Raw genomic sequence first — 20,038 nt, 5'->3', positions numbered from 1 at the left:
AATAGACAAAATTGGATATACGCCGGTAAAGCAGCACTCAGGAGGCGGGGGGGGGGGGAGGCTGCGCACTCAGGTGGATCAAAGCAAGTTCAATATAACACAGTTTCGCCTATAACGCGGTAAGATTTTTTTTGGCTCCCAAGGATAGCGTTATATCGAGGTAGAGGTGCATATACCAAGTAGTAACTGGAGGAGAGACACAGAAAGCCAGAGGTGAAATCTCAGACTGCTCTTCCCTCTCCACAAACAGGATACAATCACCTCTGCACTTCCAGGGACTGTGATTTGATTTATTTATAACTATTTCATGTCACTTTCCCTTCTCTTCCTCCACAAATTTAGCCACAGTTAAGGGAGGGAAGGGGGAAGATGCAGCAATAGCAGCAGATTGGAGGGAGAAGAGCATGGGGGCAGACTACAGAGGCCAAAACTATAGTTTTGGAGGGTTTAAATACATACAACCATCTCAGAAAGGAACAAAGCTTCCAAGACATGATTGCCTGCGGCTAGCAACTGATAGGCTGTAGTCTACTGACAATTCCAGCTGAATGGTGCTTCTTCAAGCCCTTCCCGTGTAGGTGCTGGCTACACCCATGACCTCCTCTGAGAGACTTGTCTTGACACAGTTGCTTGGCTGTTGGGAGGAGCGATTCAGTACCCATCATCTCCAATCTTTAATCACTTAAACCTCTAAAAATGGTTTGCTTCCCCCCAACCCAAAAGCTGTTTATTTCTCTCCACCCTCTCTCTAGCACTGTGCCCATTTCTGTTTGGTTTTTTGCTCACGTTTTGAAAGAGCTCTTTGATTCCTTTAGTATTTCTGTAAAGCTTTGGGAGTTATCGTGAAGCATTCTGGGATCAATCCACCTTACACCAAGGTCAAAGAAAAGAATTCCATTTTCCTCAACAGGCGCAGGATTGGACCCTCTGGGCATCTCAGCGAGGAGGTACTTTAGGAGTAGAATTAATAACTATAACTTCGCACTTCACCTCTCCAAAGCTTTGCAAACATTCACTGCCCTCACATCCTCCACAGGAGCTGCCCTCACATCCATTTTAGGGCTTGTCTGCACTACAGAACCTCGGCTGGTATAGCTACACCAGTAGAGCCCCCTACTGGAGATGTAGCATACCCAGACAGAGTTCCTGCTGCAAAGCTACACCTCTCTAAAGGAGATTAGCTACACCAGTGGTTCTCAAATTTTTGTACTGGTGACCTCTTTCACGCCGCAAGCCTCTGAGTGTGACCCCTCCGCCCCTTATAAATTAAAAACACTTTTTAAAATATGTAACACCATTATAAATGCTGGAGGCAAAGCGGGGTTTGGGGTGGAGGCTGACAGCTCACAACCCCCCCACGTAATAACTTCACGACCCCCTGAGGGGTCCTGACTCTTTTATGCGCACAGTAATGCTAGCAGGATGGACTGATTTAAATAACTGATTTTAATCATGACATAAATCAATTAGTAGGGAACATTAATTCCAATCATCAATTTTAATTTTGGTTTGCATTTGTACTTTTTAGTTATTTTTCCAAAGAAAAGTTGAGTCTCATTCATCGGTAACAATTAAAACATGTTGATTTGCAATTAAATATAGACTTTAAGATATTTAAGAGTAGGTTAGATAAATGTCTATCAGGCATGGTCTAGACAGTATATGGTCCTGCCATGAGGGCAGGGGACTGGACTCGATGACCTCTCGAGGTCCCTTCCAGTCCTAGAGTCTATGAATCTATGAATTTACACTAAATTCAGTGCTTTTCTTTTTTGGCTAACCATGAAGACACACTAAAATTATACGTATTTACCTAAGCAATTACATAACTTAACTTACATTTACAGTATTAAAAATGCTGAGTAATGCATTTCTTATTTACTAGATTAATTTTTTTACTTGTGATGTGTGTCAAGTTCTACATGGCTGGAAATTCAAATTCATTTAAAAATGCACAACAGCAGCATTTTTACTAGTTAAATACAGGTATCAAATGTGGATACACAAGAAAAAAGTTTACCAGAAAATCTGTAACAAAACACATTTTGCATTTAAAACTAAATGATTTATTAAAGAAAGGAAGTATTATCTGTAGTTAGCGAATTGAACGGATTGTTTCTGGTCAATGTGTCCTTCAAGATTGTAGAACTATTAGATCTCATCCTCACACCTAATTTTTATTTATAAATCAGTTTTCTTAATTCTGAATGAACAGACCATTGAACGGAGTGAACTGAATAAACTGAAATGAAGACATTTTCTCTGCACCCGCAGAGGAGGATACTATTGTCAAAAGCTCATCTAAAACATCAACAAACTCTGGCTCCAGGTTCTTATCCAGTGCCTTTTACTAGCTCAGTGGTCGGAATTTCATTACAATTTGGCAGTAAACATGTATTTTAAAATTTTATGTAAATAATTTTAACAGATTATAATAGTTTAGGCCATAACATATGTTGTCAATTTCTAATATTTAAAAAAACAAAACCTGTATTTAATTTAAATTAAAAAATCTGATTTAAATTAAAAGAAAATCCATTTTTATTTACCCTGAGACCTATGGATATATTACTCTGACTCGAGGCTATTGCTTTAAGAACAATAAAACACTTGATTCTACAATCTACTCCTTACAATTCTAACGGTAGAAGAGGACAGAGAAAAAGAATCGAAAGGACCACAGGAGTCATTCCTCCAGTCTGGAAATGAGAGGCTATTAAAGCTTGACAAGAGGCAGAATTTTCATCCCTGCCTAAATTGCTCATCTATCACCCTTTTAGGATATGTCTTCACTGCACAGCTAACCACGGCTCTAGCTCAAACCCTACTACTATCCACACAGAAAACCCTCTCACTGGGCTTTGGAGGTGCTTTAAGTCTGGGCTCATTTACCCAGCTGGGTTTGTGGGCCAGCATCCCAGATCCACTTTAATTAGGGTGGGAAGCTTGCAACTTTGCAGGGAGGCTGCAGTCCAAATCACTGGAGTGATGAGTCCTCCAATGCCATCCTGCAATTCCTCACCAAAGGACAGGCAAGTTCTCCTGCAATTGACTGGAAAAGAATCCCAGGCTGTTTCAACACAGAGAACTATGAGATATGCCCCTAGGCACACATGAGCAAGTGCAGAAATGGTGTGGACACAGTAACAGGGGTAGGGCTTTGCTGTGGGAATGCTCAGAACTGGGCTAGGCTAACCCAGAGAGTCAGGCCCAGGTGCCAGTCACGCAGGTTAACTCTGCAGTGAAGACACATCCCTATAGTGAAAGCTGAGAGAGTCAGGGCTATTTAAAATACAAACAGAGCCTGTGAGGCAAGGCCTAACTGACTGAGTTGTATCCTACTGCATAACAGTATCCCATTTGTTCACTGGCTTGGCTGAGGAATCTCTCTAAGGTACTGATCAGATGTATATGTATAGAGGGGTTAGGTACAGACTACCAGCTTGTGGATCAAGAAGAAATTTTGGTTGTGAGGAATGGGACAGACCAATATTAGTTTGGCACGAGCTCCAACTTTTGCTGAAAACCCTCCAACATCCCAGCATGAGACAACCATAAACGGTTGTTACAACGAGGAGGGAGAAAAATTGTTCTCCTTAACCTCTGAGGATAGGACAAGAAGCAAAGGGCTTAAATTGCAGCAAGGGTGGTTTAGGTTGGACATTAGGAAAAACTTCCTACCTGTCAGGGTGGTTAACCACTAGAATATATTGCCTAGAGATGTTGTGGAATCTCCGTCACAGGAGATTTTTAAGAGCAGCTGAGACAATGGTCTAGATAATACTTAGTCTTGTCATGAGAGCAGGGGACTGGACTACATGACCTCTTGAGATCCTTTCCAGTCCTATGAGTCTATGATAACCAAAAAGCCTCCCCTCTGGAATCAGTTCCCAACCAGACTGTGTTATAGCTCCACTACTGGCTGGAAGGCAAACATTTGGCAGACGCTCCCTGCATCTACATTAAGCTACTTTTGCTGAGGTTAATCTATTGGGGAAAATTGTGACTATGTTCCCTCTGGTGTCAATAGGATTTGTTTTGGATGTACTAAAGGAAAGGTAAGGAGTTAATGTCTAGATCCAGAGTTACAGAGGCATATTTATTATAGGTTTCATCCCATCCCATGTTAAGTAAGGACATCCTCATATTGCTAGAAGAATGGGGAAGTGGTTATGTGGTGGCTACTTCCTGACAGGACAATACACACTGACAGCATGTAATCTCTGGCCAAGTTCTTGAGATGACCGGTACTTGGATAGTTTATGTGGTTCATAATTAGCTAAAGCTGATTTGGATGCAGGAAGAAAATGTAGCAGTCTACACTAATTGTGGGTGGAGGTTGCCTGACATAATTCCTTTAAAAACTGTGCTACCATAATTGGTCCAGGTAAACTCCCAAGTTATCCCAATCCTCAATCACGTGGGATGTGAATTATCCCAAGTTCACTAGTGTTCCATGACATTATAGTTTTGCTTTTCTGCAATGCCAAATTTCAGATACATCCCTCCGAGTCATTTGGATAAATGGGGTTGAACTGACATTTAAATCAATCAGTATTATTAAATTATTGCTATTGTAATAGCGCCTAAACAGTGCTCCAGTTAGGAACCAGGCCCAACTGTACTAGGCCTGGCATGAACATATAGGATACAGTGTGATCCCTATCCTGGAGAGTTTACAATCTAAGGCCTTGGAACTGCCAACTGACCCACCCTGAAAAAAACCCACACCTCTGACCGACATAAATGTCACCGACAAAAGCGCTGGTGTGGACAGTGCTATGTCAGTGGGAGAACGTCCCCAGCTGACATAGCTACTGCTGCTCAGAGGGTGGCTTCATTATGCCAGTAGCAGAGCTCTCTCCTGCTGGCATAGAGCAGCTACCCAAGAGACCTTACAGCAGTGCAGCTGCAGCAGTACAGCTCTGCCGCTGTAAGATCCGTAGCCTAGATATACCCTACAAATCTTGCTCCCTCCCAAAGCAAGCAGCAGGCACATGGTTTGTTTACAAAGTTATTATTGAACACAGACGAGTGGGAGTGTGCATCGGAGGCAGAGCGGTGGGAAAGCCTGGGTGAAAGGTTGGATTCTGTGTTTCACTTTAAACACAGTGAGCAATGAAACAGCTGACCAAACAGAAGGGGCTGGGTAGAAAGAGAGAGGTGGTACCTCTGGTAGTTAGGACCAATTCCACATAGGGCTTTGAAAAAATCAGGACAGAGATCTTGAGCTGGGAATCCTCTTTTCAGTGGGGAGCCAGTGCAGAAAGCAGAGAATGAGGGGAAACATCCCCTTCTCCAGTGGTGATCAGAGCTTTGGAGCCCCACATTTGTAGCACCATGCTTCCATACACACTATTTAATATGATAATACTTGGCACTCACACAGCACCTTTCAATCACAAATCCCAGTGCTTTACACATGGGGAAACCAAGGTACAAGTTTAAATGACGTGCCCATGGCCTCAGTCAACTTAAATCCAGTTTTCATGAGTTTCCCATGTCCCATCTGCTAGATCACAGCTACCCATTCCCACCCCAATCAACATTTGCACCAGTGCTTTTGTGACTTAAGCCATTCACACTGCAGTCCTCCATAATTTAATTCTGTAAAGCTTAGGGGTGGTGTGATGGGGTGTTGTCATAAGTAGATAGGTAAGGTAAGGGTTAAATTTCTTTTGCCAGTAAAGGGTGAACAAAGGGAACCAAACACCTGACCAGAGGACCAATCAGAGAACTGGATTTTTTAAAAGTCAGGGGCGGGAATTGTGTACTCTTGGTCTTTTTTTGTCTCCCCAGCCTATGGAGCAACAAGCTTTCCTGACAATAACTCTTATTTCGTGTGCTAATTTTCCTACAGAGAGTTGTCGAAGAGCGGAAGGTGGTGCGTGGGTGTGCGATTTTGTGTTTGGATTTACAGTGTGTTGATTGCTGGACTGGTTTCAACGGGGTCTATCTTTTTAAATTCAGACTGTTTATTTCATTATTTTCTTATAAGCAAGGCCTGTATTGAGTTTTTTAATGCAAGATTATTGTTTCATGTTTTTTCTTTCTTTTGTATATAAAGTTCTTTAACCTGCTGAGGTTTTTGGCGAGGCATCCAGGAAGGTGGTGGAAAAACTTCTTATATTAGCTTTTACTATATTTTGAATGCATCGCCCAGGGCGAGGGTGATTTTCCTCTTTTGTTTTGTCCTTCAAGGAGTTAAGTACTGCATCGCCCAGGCCTCACCCGGGGAAAAGGGAGGCGGGGAAGCGGGTCGCGGAGCAGATAACGAGGCGAGACCAGGGGGAGAGCTGTTTTCCATTGACGATTGGGGAGACCCAGGGGTTCTGGGTCTTGGGGGTCCCCCAGGGAAAGGCTGGGTGTGATCGGGTGGTAACTAGGGAACCCCAATAGTCCTAGTTGTGGCAGCTTCGAGATAGATCCAAGCTGAGGTATTAACGCTTGGGGAAAGGTTCCACAGTAAAACACTCAGATGCTGACTCTAAGTCCAGATTGAGACAGACGTTTAAGTACATGTTGTGTACCCCACAAAGGTCCTGAAGGGCTAACGTGTGGACTGATGAGGCCAATTATGTTATCTGGGTGCACCTCAGGCGCGAGCCTGGCTTAACTGATCATGAGCCCAGGAGATAGGTCTTGCGGGTCAGCATAAAGCCAGGAGTTGAGTGCAGAAGAGGGCTGCAGTGAGCGGCGTGTGCACGTCATTTCTCTGGGAGCCAGCAAAGTGATGGAGCTGAAACTCAGGGGGAGGAGAACCCCTGGAATCCAGCTGCCAGAATAAAGGTCAACCCAGAGAAGTTGCTGGGGAAGAAAGCCTGAGAATGCTAGGGTCGAAAGCAGCCTAGGAAATGGCAGGAAAGGAATGACAATGTGCAGACCATGGCTGCTGGTTTACAGTGGTCCCTGGGCTGGAACCAGTGTAGAGGGAGGACCATGGGTCCCTAGCAGCCACCAAGGAAAAGTGGCACAAGGCTTGGAACCAAAGACGCATCTTGCCAGGCGACTCCGGACAGCTAGTCCAGTGTGGGATTTTGTTACCCTAGCAGGGGATGACTATAGTACCTGGGCTGGAGGGTCGAGTCCATGAATGAAGCACCGTGAGTCGTGGGGGGCGAGCGGGCGGAGGAGACATGGTGCAAGCAAGCAATAGAAAGGAGCACCAGACAGGGCAAGAGATAATTCCCAGACCCAACCACAAAGAGGTGCACTTGCAGCGAGCAGAACCCTTCAACAGGTAGATATAGTTCATGCAGAAGACTAAACAGAGATACGCTGTAGGGTTGAAAATTGTATAATGTGTTTACTGTCAAGCATCACTTGTTGCCACATCTTAATTTGCATGTAACAGCCAGGAACACACTGTGATAGCACTAAGGTATTTCAATCAGCCAGGAGCAGATTAGCTGGGCTGTACTAGCAAGAGTAAGCAGAAAGCTGGGGCACATGTTGCTGTGCACTGGTCTGTGAGGGTGTTGTCAGTGGGGCGGGGCACGGCAGGTTTTTCAATCCTGAAGAACCAGTACTGGAGGTTTCTGACCAGCAGATTAATGAGATACAAGGAGCTGTATACATGACATTGCAGCAGTGACACGCTACCTCAACACTTTTTTGCTTAGAGATGATTCACCAGCAAAGCTGTGGCCAATAAATGTAAGCAGATACAATCATTTTGTGGCCAAAGAATGCATTTTCTTTTGCGAAAGGCAAAGGGGCTTATGGGAGTGCACATAATTTTGTGGGGGTGGGGGGGTGTTACTGCAAATTTCGGGAATACTGCAACTTGGTTAGGGTTGCTCTGAAATGCACACAGGAGTTTCTGAGGAGGGACGAGAATGATTTCTACAAGTGCTGAAGTCAAAAGAACCACAATTGAAAGCACTGAACTTTTCTTCAGTTTTGGAAAATAAAGGGCTAATAATTACAGCATGGGCAGTTTTTAGGAAGGGACAGAGAGAAATGAGAGAGGCGGCAAGAAATAAGAAGCTGGTGGGGAAAAAATAGGAGTCATTTTGTGGTTTATAGCAGGAGCCGATTAACATGAAGTCTATTTAGTTTCACAGGAGTTCAGCTGGGCCTGACCCAGAGGCCTCCGCCCATATTTTTATTTTACAAACACATTTGCCTGGTTATTAAGATGTTTGACCCCCTCTCCCCATTTCTCTAAGTTTTTCCACACAACTCAGGATACAGAAATTGATCAATACATAAGGTGCTGGGGATAAAAGGGATAAAAACAGCTGTTTAATCTATTTCAGTTAGAATCATCACTTTAAGGATCACAAGGAACAGCTGTAGGTTACAAAAATAAATCTCAGAGAAGTACATAAAAAACAGGATATACAAAACTGATTGTCCCTTTAGCACCCAGTAATTACAAAGTTGTTTTGTAAGTACAACTTACCCTGACATGAAAGAGCTCCCCCGCACCTTCGCAGTCGTTTGATGTAATTATAGGGGTATGAACGTGCACATAGCCATTATCCTGAAACAAAAGAGAACATTGAAAGTTGCCAGTCCAAGGATATTACGTGACAACTCCAAGGAAGAGTCCAACATGTGCACGTCAGGATTCATCTATCAGGCCAGGACCAAAGACAACATGGGTAACATTTTAGAATAGCTTCTATGTTATGTGAGAGAGACCCTGGTATGTGCTAAACACTAGTTGGATTTCTGGAGCGTACAAATTCAGTGCCTGATTCTTCACGTGTTCGCACTATAGAAAAAACTCTGCAGAGGGCTCTGTAATCACAACAATTCTACCATGTGAAGAGAGCGCTCCATTACCTACTAGTCCACAGTGCCAAAAATCTCTGTAGGAAACAAGTATTTACATCTGAAAGCCTGAGAAAGAAATAAAGGCCATTCAGGCAAATGAGACTATGGAAAGGGCACATTTCGACTGTAAGCAGAAGGGACCACGCTCCCTGTACAGCTCCTAGCACAACGCAGCCCAGCCATGGTTGGGTCCCTTGACACAACAATAATATGAATAAACGTCAACTTCACAATATTTATGTATGCAAAACCCTATGAGTTACAGATCTATGCAGGGCTCTAGGGGCCTTTCAAAATATAAACACAAACACAGCTACCTCCCTGAAACAGGGAGCAGAATACCCACCCCTCCAGCCATAAATGCTATCCCTCAGCACATCCCTCCTCCCACACAAAAGCCTGGGAAAATAAATGGAATTTGCAGCCTACTGTAAATGTCAGCGAATTGGGGCTATCTGAACCAAAGAATCTGGGGAAGGCAGGGGCACGTGAATTTGAAAAGTTCCGGGCTGGTGTACAATACATTTTACAAGAAGGGAGTAGAGTTTCTAAAGTCCAATGTAATTTACGGCAGCTACCACCATTAAGCTGGCAGTAGAGTGCATTTCACATTAGCAGACTTCCTGCCTAGTGTAGGAAGTGCCTGAGAAGTAGGGCTCAACAGACGGGTATCCAGAACCACAGTCCCCCTCCTTAAGAGACTTAGCATAGTTTCCATTATCAAACCACAAAAAATATTACGGTAACATTAGTGGCTCTGTCATGAACTCACAGCAGCAGGCAAGTTCAGAGCTCAGAGAAGATATTCATGCTGCATACTCTTCACTGGATATGTCTACACTGCAATTAGACACCTATGGCTGGCCCATGACAGCTGATTTGGGCTTGTGGGACTCGGGCTGTGGGGCTGTTTAATTAAGGTGCAAACATTCCAGCTCGGGCAGCAGTCTGAGCTCTGGGACCTTCCCCCATCGCAGCCTGAGCCTGGACATTTACACCACAGCTCCATTAAACAGCCCCACAGCCCGAGCTCCATGAACCTAAGTCAGCTTGCACATGCCAGCTGTGGGTGTCTAATTACGGTGTGGCTATACCCACCTTGTCTAGGAGCATAGGGTCCTTAAGGCTAAGAGGGGTATCTCACAGGTATTGAACTACCCAAGGGTAAAGTTAAAGGTGAGTTTCTAGCATTAGACGTCCAAAGCAAAAATTCTAGCATTAATCAGGCACTGTCAGGTGAAAAAGCCATTGGGATAAGAGCATTTTTAAAAAATGAAAAGAGGCTTGGGCTACTACATGATATAGGTAAAGATCTACTGTTTATATTTTAGCATTTGCTCTTTTTGGTTTTCAGTTTTGCACAATGAAAACAGACCAGTTAGTTTCATTTTCCAGTTCTTGTGCACAATGCTGCAATGTTGGATTGCAAGTACAACATGCGAAGATTTGGATTTTTTTTTTTTAAAGTCACTTCCTCTGGATCACAATGAAATAAAATAAATAAGACATGTTCTTGTTGGTCTTAGCATTTGCAAAAGCCTATTTTTACAAACATCTAAGTCTGTGGCCAACTTTGACCTTGCATTCATTGTCCCTTCAAAAATGCATTCAAGTATCAGCAAGCATCTAGCTTCAAAATATATAGGACGTTAAGCAAAAGAACTCCACATGAAAAATGTCATATCACAATATTGAAAATAACTACAGGCAAGGTATTTGCTTTAGTAGCAGTAAGATATACACATCTTATTAGAATTTCATGCTTATTGGTAATTCTAACAGCATTTTCCTATTGCTCTTTAAAACCTCCTTCAGGGTAAGAGGTTCTTCAACATCCATGTCTTTTGCAACCAACCAAAGTCAAACTGTGGGTATTGCCATCTAGTGGGCAAAAACTAGTACTGACTTTTCTTAATGAAATGATGTAGCCCTGTTGGTCCCAGGACGTGAGACAAGGTAGGTGAGGTAATATTTTATTGGACCATCTTTTGCTCGTGGAAGAGGAGCTCTGTATAGCTCAAAAGCTTGCACTGTCCACCAACAGAAGTCAATCCAAACAAAGATATAACCTCACATACTTGGTCTTTTTCTTAACCAAGTCTTTTAACCTATAAGTAAGGCTACAAATGTGTCTCAGAAGTCATGGATGTCATGAAATCCGTGAATTCCTTTGACCTCAGTGACATTTTATGCCTGGGGCTGGAGCTCCCAGCCAACCACTCCCACCTACAGTTCCCAGGCTCCATCCTTGTGGGGGAATCCTGCAGCTTTCCAGCCGCAGCAGGGGGACCCCCTGCAGCTGCCCAGTCGCGATGGGTGGCTGGGGGACCCTGCAATTCCCAGCCCTGGCAGGGGACCACCCTGAGCTACCAGCTGCCCGGGGAGCCAAGGGGATTCCGTAGCAGCCCAGCCCCCATGGGCAGGGGGACCCCGGAGCTCCCATTCCCCATGGCAACAGGGGACCTGAGAGTACCAGCAAGAAAGGCTTCGTGAATTGTTTATTGCCTGTGACCTGTCCCTGACTTTCACTAAAAATACCTGTGACAAAAACTTAGTCTTACCTATAAGCAGCTGGTACACTACAGAAATTAACAGTAGCTTTAACTGGCACGATATTTCTATCTAAAAGCAACCCTAAAATCCATATGATATTGCAGAGTACTCTCTTGAGAAGGCTAAGCTTGGCTTAGTCTAAGTATCAGATTTGAAATACCAAAGCTCTCTGGAACTATAACTTCAAATTACAGGAGGTCTGACTCATCCTTTTATGACAGTAAACTGCCTAATAATCCACAAGTCTACTTTGGGAGGTAGAGTGCTTGGCATGTAGTTTTAACTAGAGTCATAGAGTTTAAAGCCAGAAGGGATAACCAGATTCTCACGGAGACCACAAGCCATGCGTACACTAACTCAACAACTTAAATGAGACCAAAGTATTACAGCCCACAAGAGACCAGATCATAATGTGCCACAGGCAGAGAACAGGAGGGATCAAGGTCCACAAGTGCCTGAGGCACCCGCAATGGGAAGGAAATGATTAAGTGAGATATATCCAGATAATCCTGGCAAGTGACCCATATCTTGGAAAGGAAGGCGAAAACTTTCCCCACCCAGCCCGCCGGATCATTGCCAATCTGAGCTGGGCAAGATTCCTTTCTGACCCCACATATGGTGATGAGTTAGACCTGAGCATGTGAGCAAGAATCAGCCAGCCAAGCACCTGAGAGAACGTTCAGTGCCCCCTCAGAGCCCTGGTCCTCCCCATCCAGTCTGCCATCTCCAGCTCGGGCCAACCCTGCTTGAGAGGAAGGAGAAACAAAACAAAATGCATTGGGGAGTAAGGGGAGAATCCCTTCCTGAAGTCCTCTCCAAGGAAACACACTCTATGGATCCTAGAGGGAGGCTCATTTTAAGACAGGGCTTTACAGGCATAGGTAGTGAGATCTAATGGGAGAACTCAAGGGCTCCACAGGACTCCTCGCCCTTTTTTCCAGTAACAAAGTAGGAGCTGTGGTCTGAGTTTAGGAGTGGGAGCCAGGAGCTGGCAAATTCTAACCCCAACATTGCCACTGTTTGTACATGCTAGGTCACATCATTAATGGTCATGCTTCCAATGAAGCAACCACCAAATTTGGGTGCCTCAGTTTCTGGGTGTCCAAGCTGGGAGAACCTAGGCTTTATTTTCAGAGGTGCTGAGCATCCACAACTACAAAAGCAAAGTAGGTTAGGAAGTGAAGAACGGAGTAGCCAACCGAAATTGCACTGACAGCTAAGGCGGAACAATCCATTACTACAAAGGGAAAATGAGTTCTTTATTAACACCGTGTTTAGAAATCCAACTATTAGCTTTGAATGCTGCTGTTCCACAGACTCCCAGCTCGAAGGGACCATAATGAAGTAACGTGGTAGAGCTGCAAAAGGGAACAGTATCTCAGAGACTGAAATGGTTGCTCTTTACTCTGTATTAGCTGCTCTTTGCATGGACCTACTGATTTATTTCCTGAATCTTATTCCAGTTTTCTACAGTCAGGATACAGAGACAAAAGTTCCTACATACAATGCAAGGCAATAATAACTGGAAGCCACTGGTATTTGTTAGGAGTTAAGTTTTTAAATGGCCTCAGTTCTCCTGCACGTCAATTTCTATCTGTCCTGATACAGTTACTGGACGTGTCTACTGTGACACTGCACCCCATATTCATCATAGTGGTATGATTATGAGGAGGATATTTTATGATTTGCTCCATAGGATTATCATATTTGTGTGCATGTATCATTTTTGTATGTGAAGTTATGAATATTGACTGGATATCTGTATTCAAATGTGGTTACACCTGGGTGACACCCACTAGGCAAGATGCTTCCAATCTAGACAGCTGGTTGTGAAGGGCCTCTTCAAGGTAATGGGCCATTAGGGGAAACAATAGGCCCTAGGAGAAGTTTATCCCCCAGACATTGTGAGCCTTCCTGTGAACTTTTCAGTCATCTTTTGAGTAATGGCTGCTATGACTCAGCAAGGCACGCAAGGGCATGTGACCAGATCACATGACAATGAACTCCATATTGGTACCTGTATTTTTCCACAAACTGGAACTGGGAACTTAGCTGAGAACAAACGCTTCCCACCATATGGAAAAATGATACAAGGTGGGGAGTGACATTCAGGGCCTCACTCCCCACTCCAGAGAACACCTGAGGAACAAAGACGGAAGTGCTGGTCCCAGGCTAAAGGGATTTCTAGCCTGTGTATGAAAACTTGGTGGACTGCTTCCATCATAAGGCAGAGAGAGAAATTGCTAATTCGAATCCTATCTATCTAGCATATTAGGCTCAGTTTGCCTTTTTGTTTATTTGCTAGGTAAGCTGCTTTGATCTGTTTGCTATCACTTAAAAATCTTTCTGTAGTTAATAAACTTGTTTTATGTTTTATCTTAACCAGCGTGTCTAAGTAAAATGTCTGGGAAAATCTCAGTTTGGTTAACACTGGCTTGTGCATATCTCTCTCACGTTGAGGGGAAAGCAAACTATATTAATGAGCTTACATTGTACAGATCCCTGCACAGTGCAAGATGGTATAATTCTGGGTTTATACTCCAGAAAGGGTGCGAGGCTGGGGAGCTGGGAAATTGGCTGTTGTCTCCTGTTTGTCTGTGAGTTGCTTAGGTAAAGCACTCAGGTAGCTCATTTGGGTGTGTGGCGCCACCTGCTGTTGTGTTGGGTGATAGAGCAGGGATCAACAACTTTCAGAAGGGTGCGCCCAGTCTTCGTTTATTCACTCTAATTTAAGGTTTCGCGTGCCAGTAATACATTTTAACATTTTTAGAAGGTCTCGTTCTATAAGTCTATAATATAGAACTAAACTTTTGTTGTATGTAAAATAAATAAGGTTTTTAAAATGTTTAAGAAGCTTCATTTAAAATTAAATTAAAATGCAGAACCCGCCCAGACCGGTGGCCAGGACCCGGGCAGTGTGAGGGTCATTGAAAATCAGCTCGCGTGCCGCCTTTGCTATGCATGCCATAGGTTACCTACCCCTGTAATAGAGCCTGGAGATTTAAAATAAAAATGTATTTTATTTAAAACAGAAAATTCTCAAAATCAAAACATTTAATTCGACCTGAAATGATTTTCGTGACCTCAGGGGTCAAAGTATGTGGGGGAGAAAGGGAGACAATAGTGGTAACACTTCTGACTCTGCCCACAAAACACAGAATCTGGGATACTAAAGGTATGTCTGCACTGTGGCTGGGAGGTGTAGGGATTAGGTGAGTGTAAGTACGTCACACAGGGGTGTGGATTTTTCACACCACTGAGAGACGCAGCTATACTGATGTAAGTTCCCAGTGTACGCCGGTCCTAAGTCAGTGCCCGCACTAGGAACAGAACCTCAGAGACTCAATTCCATGTCTCTCACTGTCACCGATTACATAACTGCAATGGGAAGGCAGGAATGTTATGTGGCACCATCATTTGTGTATGTGAAAACACAGTAACAAGATCAAGTGAAGAAGCAGAGCACCTTGAAAAACGAGTGGATCGCTGCAGTAGCTTCACTGCGTACCCTCAGGAGGGAGCTCAGTGTGTTGGTTCTGCATCGTAAGTGAGGGAACTGCCGGCTGTATTCCAGAGGTTGCCTCTCTCTTGGTTTAAAAGGGAACGTCTTAAAAAAAGAACAGGAAAAAAACAACCTTGAGAACCTGCAGTTGGAATAATTTTACTGATATCCATGAAATATCATCACTCCCTATTAAAGTTCAATAAGTGATACAAGTCAGAGGCAAAATAATACTTTGTTAGTTTTTTTTTCCAGAGTACTTTGTGGATTTTACAAAGACAACCAGAAAGAGAATGAACCACAAGGCACAGACGTTGATCACTTTTGGAAAATGCTCAGATATCACAGTAATGGTGTCCATATAAGCACCCATATAGAATTAGAATTTCAACAGGACTCAGTGCCAAAGTAAGTGGCTAGATTTTCAAAAGAGCCCACCATGGTGGGTGCCAGTCACTTTCTGACATCTTGCTATAAGTTTCACGGTGGCAACAGAGAACTTTTGGAGATCTGGTTCCAATTGTGGGTGCTGAGCAGTTGGGAAATCTGGCCTGCAATTCTTTAGCAAATCCAGTCCTTAGTATCAAGTTAGTTTCACAGTTTCCTCCCTATGCCCAGTCCACTAGTCAGTTTCTCGCTTAATGAAAAGGCCCCTGTCCACATCACTGGGAGAGCAGAAGACATCTTAAAAACGGTAAAAATAGAGAGATGACTTTAGAAAAAATAGCAGGAAATACAGTTTGAAATGTGCTCTGTCAGAAACGGGAATATTTTGAAATTAGTCACGTTCCAAAGGTATCCTTGGAGATTGACTGTTAAGTGCAATAACATACCAGAGTATCACAGGGTCCTACCACACGAATATTTTCAGCTTTCAATTCCACATTTTGCATCCTATGAAGACTTTTTACCAGTTTCCCTTGTACTTCCACTGCACTTCCAAAAGTCAGATCACTGGAAAAAAACATCAATAACAATGTATCACTATGGGCCTGACTTATTTGGGTTAATTTAGATCAAGCCCTATGCTTACAGTATCTATTATCACAAATAGATAGCTTGTTACAATTTGATTGCTATATTTTATTCACATGGCACTCAGTATATCCCCTATGGAAATCATCTGGTGGTTAGGTGGGTGTATGTGTGAACCCAGGATGCCAATAATTTGGAGATTTTAAATTATTTGATGCATAAATCACCAAGCTGTCCATCTTACAAGAAATAAATTGCAGAGGATCTTCTTCTATAGCTGAAAATTAATGAAGCCTAAGTGTTTATTTTTCACTGATCCAAGATGAGCCCCAATGTCTGTTCAGAAGGAAAGGCCTCACTGTTTGCCACCCGCTCTGTGCTCTCTCTTGTGCTGCGCTTGCACAAGTGGTGCCTCAGCTAGAAACACTGACTGCATCTGGCACAAAAGGCAGGAAAAGTCTAAGGAGCCTACAGAACGGAGCTGGTTGAGGAAAGGCTAACATGGCAACCCTAGCTTCTGATAAGGTACAGACTGACTTACACAGGAATAAGCCACCTGGGAAGCCAACCCATGGAAAAAGCACTATGAAACCTGGCCCCAATGAATCAATAGGAATTCTGCCACTGACTTCAGTGGAGACAAAATTTCAATTTAAAAGTGCCCCCTACTTCCTATTCCCTTCAGAACCAGCTAACCCAGCTCCTTAACTGACAGCTATTGAATGACACCAAGTGCAACACCCTCAGCAACTGTTGAATGTACCACCCCCGCAGCACTCACATCCCTGCTGGCACAGGAGGTGAGATACCAAGCCTGGGAATAGATGCCCTTAATCTGAGGGTATGACTACACTGGCACTTTACAGTGCTGCAACTTTCGCGCTCAGGGGTGTGAAAAAACACCCCCCTGAGCGCTGCAAGATACAGCGCTGTAAAGCCTCAGTGTAATCAGCGTGGCAGCGCTGGGAGTGCGGCTCCCAGCACTGCACGCTACACCTGTAGAGGATGTGGTTTACATGCAGCACTGGGAGAGCTCTCTCCCAGCGCTGGCGCTCCGACCACATTCACACTTCGAAGTGCTGCCGCGGCAGCACTTTGAAATTTCACGTGTAGCCATATCCCAAGATAGGGTAGAGCTGAGCCCTACAACCACGTCATCAACCCTTTCCAAACCAGAATCTGCACAGAAATTTCTTTAAATATGTAAAAATCTGCAAACCTATGTTTCAAGGTTGGGTCAGCTACAACCTGGAGGCTTTCCAAAGAACTGCCATCATTTATGTGCAGGAACAGAATCTGTTTCTGGGACCGGACAGAACGAACCCAACCCTGGAAGAGAAGAAAATAATAGTTGGTGATTGCCTGGTTTGAACTCAATCTAGTTATATCCAGGACCCAACTGACACTGAGCAAGTCATTTCGAGCCTGATCCAACTACCACTGGAGTCAATGGAAAGATTCCATTAGGGCCCAATCCTGATTCCAGTGAAATCAGTGGTAGCTTTACTACAGACTTCAAAGCAAGTAGGAGTAGATCCTGAGGCAGAGGCACCAACATTTCACCTCAGCATAACAGGGATCCATCTGAATCTTCATGGAGCTGGGAAGATTAAAGTCAGTGACAGACTTTGAAGATGAAAAGCATTCCACAAATGCTATATCATTATTATGTCCCATGTAAACACTCCTTATTGCAACAACAGAGACAATCAGAACACCATTCCTTCAAAGGGGAGTGTCATGGTAATTCTCACGTATTGTTCTTCTTCACTGCTATGTACAACTATCTGCGGGAAGCTTGACACTGAAATCTGTTTCCTAAGTGGCTATTTGTTCATACCTACCATGCATATGTACGCCCTTAATACAGAGGCCAATGTCAAGGAGATTAGGTCCAGAACGTAGGCTTTGTTTAAGGGGAGGGGGAATCAAAACCAATTAATATTATTATTAATTATTTGTATTATTATAGCACCTAGTCATGGACTAGAACCCATTGTGCTAGTCACTCTACAAATGCAGAATTAACAGAAATGTTTCACTCTTTTCAGTGGTTTTCAAATTAAAAAAAAGTTTTCTAGCGGGACTTAGATTTAAAATTTAAAAATTGACAAAACCTTTGTCAGCACAGAGTTGAAGTTGCCTGGTGATAACGTGCGCCCTTCCAGAATGTCCAGTTCAGCAAAACTCACATTTGTGAAAACAAGGAAATACAGGGTTAAGGTAAATGCCCATGAAACCTTGATTCTTTCCCCTGGAGCTGGCAATAATCACCAAGAATTATTTTCATGCACTCCAGCTGCATTCAGCGCATGAAGTGTGGCTGTACTGTGACGAAGGAATAAGACAGGGCAGCTTAGAAGACCTGTAATTGTGGTACAAGGTGATCTGGGAGGCTCCGGCCCTCTGCGGATTTCTGAGGCCTGTATGTGTGATCAAAGGAAAAAAATGCATATGAACTTTGGGAGATCTAGTATATCTCATTTCATCGCTGTGTTGTATAGGCTGTGTCATTAGAAGAGTTCAGGGATCATCAGCAGTGCAGAAGAGATAAGTGTGGAATGGAAGTTTAATTAAGGCAAAGTAAAAGTGTTTGACGGTATTGTGTGTCTAGGATTCAAGGTCTTGTAAATGTAGATGTGGTGTTCAATTTGTGGAGCAGGCTAAGTATAGGGAGCTCCTGTTCCATATAAGATAAAGGCAGAATGTAAGTATGTGTTATGGGCTTATTGGGGCATCACTCAAAGGCCCTCCCACCATTACTCCACCACTATTTTTAGTGCACTAAGGAGATCAGAACTAGCATGGGTATGTCTCCTCCAGCTGGAATTTACATCTTTAGTTCAAAGAGGATAGGCAGATGCAGAGCCCATCCAGCTACTCTGGAGAAGCCTCTGCAAGATGATCTTCAGAATGGGCTGAATTAGAGGAGTAATAATAAGAAATCCACAGAAACGACTAAGTGAATTAACAACATAAACTCCCACCCACCTGGACTTTAATATCACCAGCCACCTCCTGGGCCTCTAGCGCCTCGCAGACCCTCAGTCTTGCAGCCTGCTTGTGCTTGGGACAAGGAGCAGAGGAACAACGTCGAAAAGCCAGGAGCAGACACCGGGCCCCAAACATTGCTAAAGGCCTTCTGCACCTGCCTCCCTGCTAACACCCAAGACCCCACTCAGACTCAGCTACCTTGTCCTCATATGATATGCCCTTCCTGCCTCCAGATGCCACTCCTACTATTGTCTTCACATGCACCCTACCATGTCCTCCAATCCTCCTACAGCCACCCCTCCCTGCAATGTAAAGAGATTCCAATCAGCCTCAGCTACCTTGTTCTCAGATACCCCACCAGCCCCCCACCCTACCTCCAGAGCCCCACCCCAGCCCAGCTGCCCCCTGCCCTACCCCCAGGGCCCTCCCAGGCCCAACTGCCCCCTGCTCTACCCCCAGAGCCTCCCCCCCAGACCAACTGCCCCCTGCTCTACCCCCAGAGCCTCCCCCCCAGACCAACTGCCCCCTGCCCTACCCCAGGCCTTCCCCCAGGACCAACTTGCCCCTGCCGTCTACCCCAGAGCTCGCCCCCAGACACTGGCCCCCTGCCTACCCAGCAGCTCCCCCGGCCAGCTGCCCCTGCCCTACCCTCAGAGCCTCCCCCCCGGCCAGCTGTCCCCCTGCCCTACCTCAGAGCCTCCCCCCCGCGACTGCATGCCCTACCCTTATGGTATTGGCTCACCCCTGGCAGCTGTCCTGCCTAACCCACATGCCCCCCCCAGGCCCAGCTTGCCACCCTGCTACCCCTGAGCCTCCCCCACCGCCCAGCTGCCCCTGCCTACCCCTGAGACCTCCCCACCGCCCAGACTGCCCCCGGGTGCCCTAACGACTCCCGGGAGGCCCTCCCACCCGGCCATCCCCTCGTCCGCTCCCCCCCGGGCCCAGCTACCCCTGCCTACCGCCCAGAGCCGTTCCCCCTCGGCCAGCTGCCTACCCCAGAGCCCCCCCAGCCCCCGCGCCCCTGCCCCTATCTCCAGAGGGCTCCTAGGCCCTGCTCCTCCTATCTCGAGGTGACCCTGCACCGCGGCCCCAGGAGGCCAGTGCCCGCCCAGGCTGCAGCCGCAGCTCTGCCCGGAGGAGGAGACAGGGCTGAAGGCCCCAGTTAAAGCGGCCCGGCCCCGGACCGATCGACCCACGTGAAACCAAAAAAAGCAGTAGGCGGTGGCATCA

At 45.0% G+C, this 20,038-nt stretch overlaps 1 protein-coding gene across 2 annotated transcripts in view; it reads right to left on the bottom strand.

Moving 5' to 3' along the window:
* Window positions 1-19,192, bottom strand: part of NARS2 (asparaginyl-tRNA synthetase 2, mitochondrial) — an 80,191-nt gene extending 60,999 nt beyond the window's left edge. For both annotated transcript variants that reach the window (XM_032775724.2, XM_075061791.1), the window contains exons 1-5: window positions 18,806-19,192; window positions 17,034-17,143; window positions 15,673-15,793; window positions 14,804-14,944; window positions 8,408-8,488 (exon numbers count right to left, since the gene is read on the bottom strand). In XM_032775724.2, coding sequence (XP_032631615.1) covers window positions 8,408-8,488; window positions 14,804-14,944; window positions 15,673-15,793; window positions 17,034-17,143; window positions 18,806-18,943 — 591 coding nt within the window. In that variant the 5' untranslated portion in view covers window positions 18,944-19,192. The remainder of the gene's footprint in view (window positions 1-8,407; window positions 8,489-14,803; window positions 14,945-15,672; window positions 15,794-17,033; window positions 17,144-18,805) is intronic.
* Between the last annotated feature and the right edge of the window lie 846 nt (window positions 19,193-20,038).

The sequence above is a fragment of the Chelonoidis abingdonii genome, chromosome 1 (genome assembly GCF_003597395.2).
Source record: "Chelonoidis abingdonii isolate Lonesome George chromosome 1, CheloAbing_2.0, whole genome shotgun sequence".
NCBI classification, from domain to species: Eukaryota; Metazoa; Chordata; order Testudines; family Testudinidae; genus Chelonoidis; species Chelonoidis abingdonii.
This window is presented reverse-complemented; position numbering and strand designations above follow the sequence as displayed.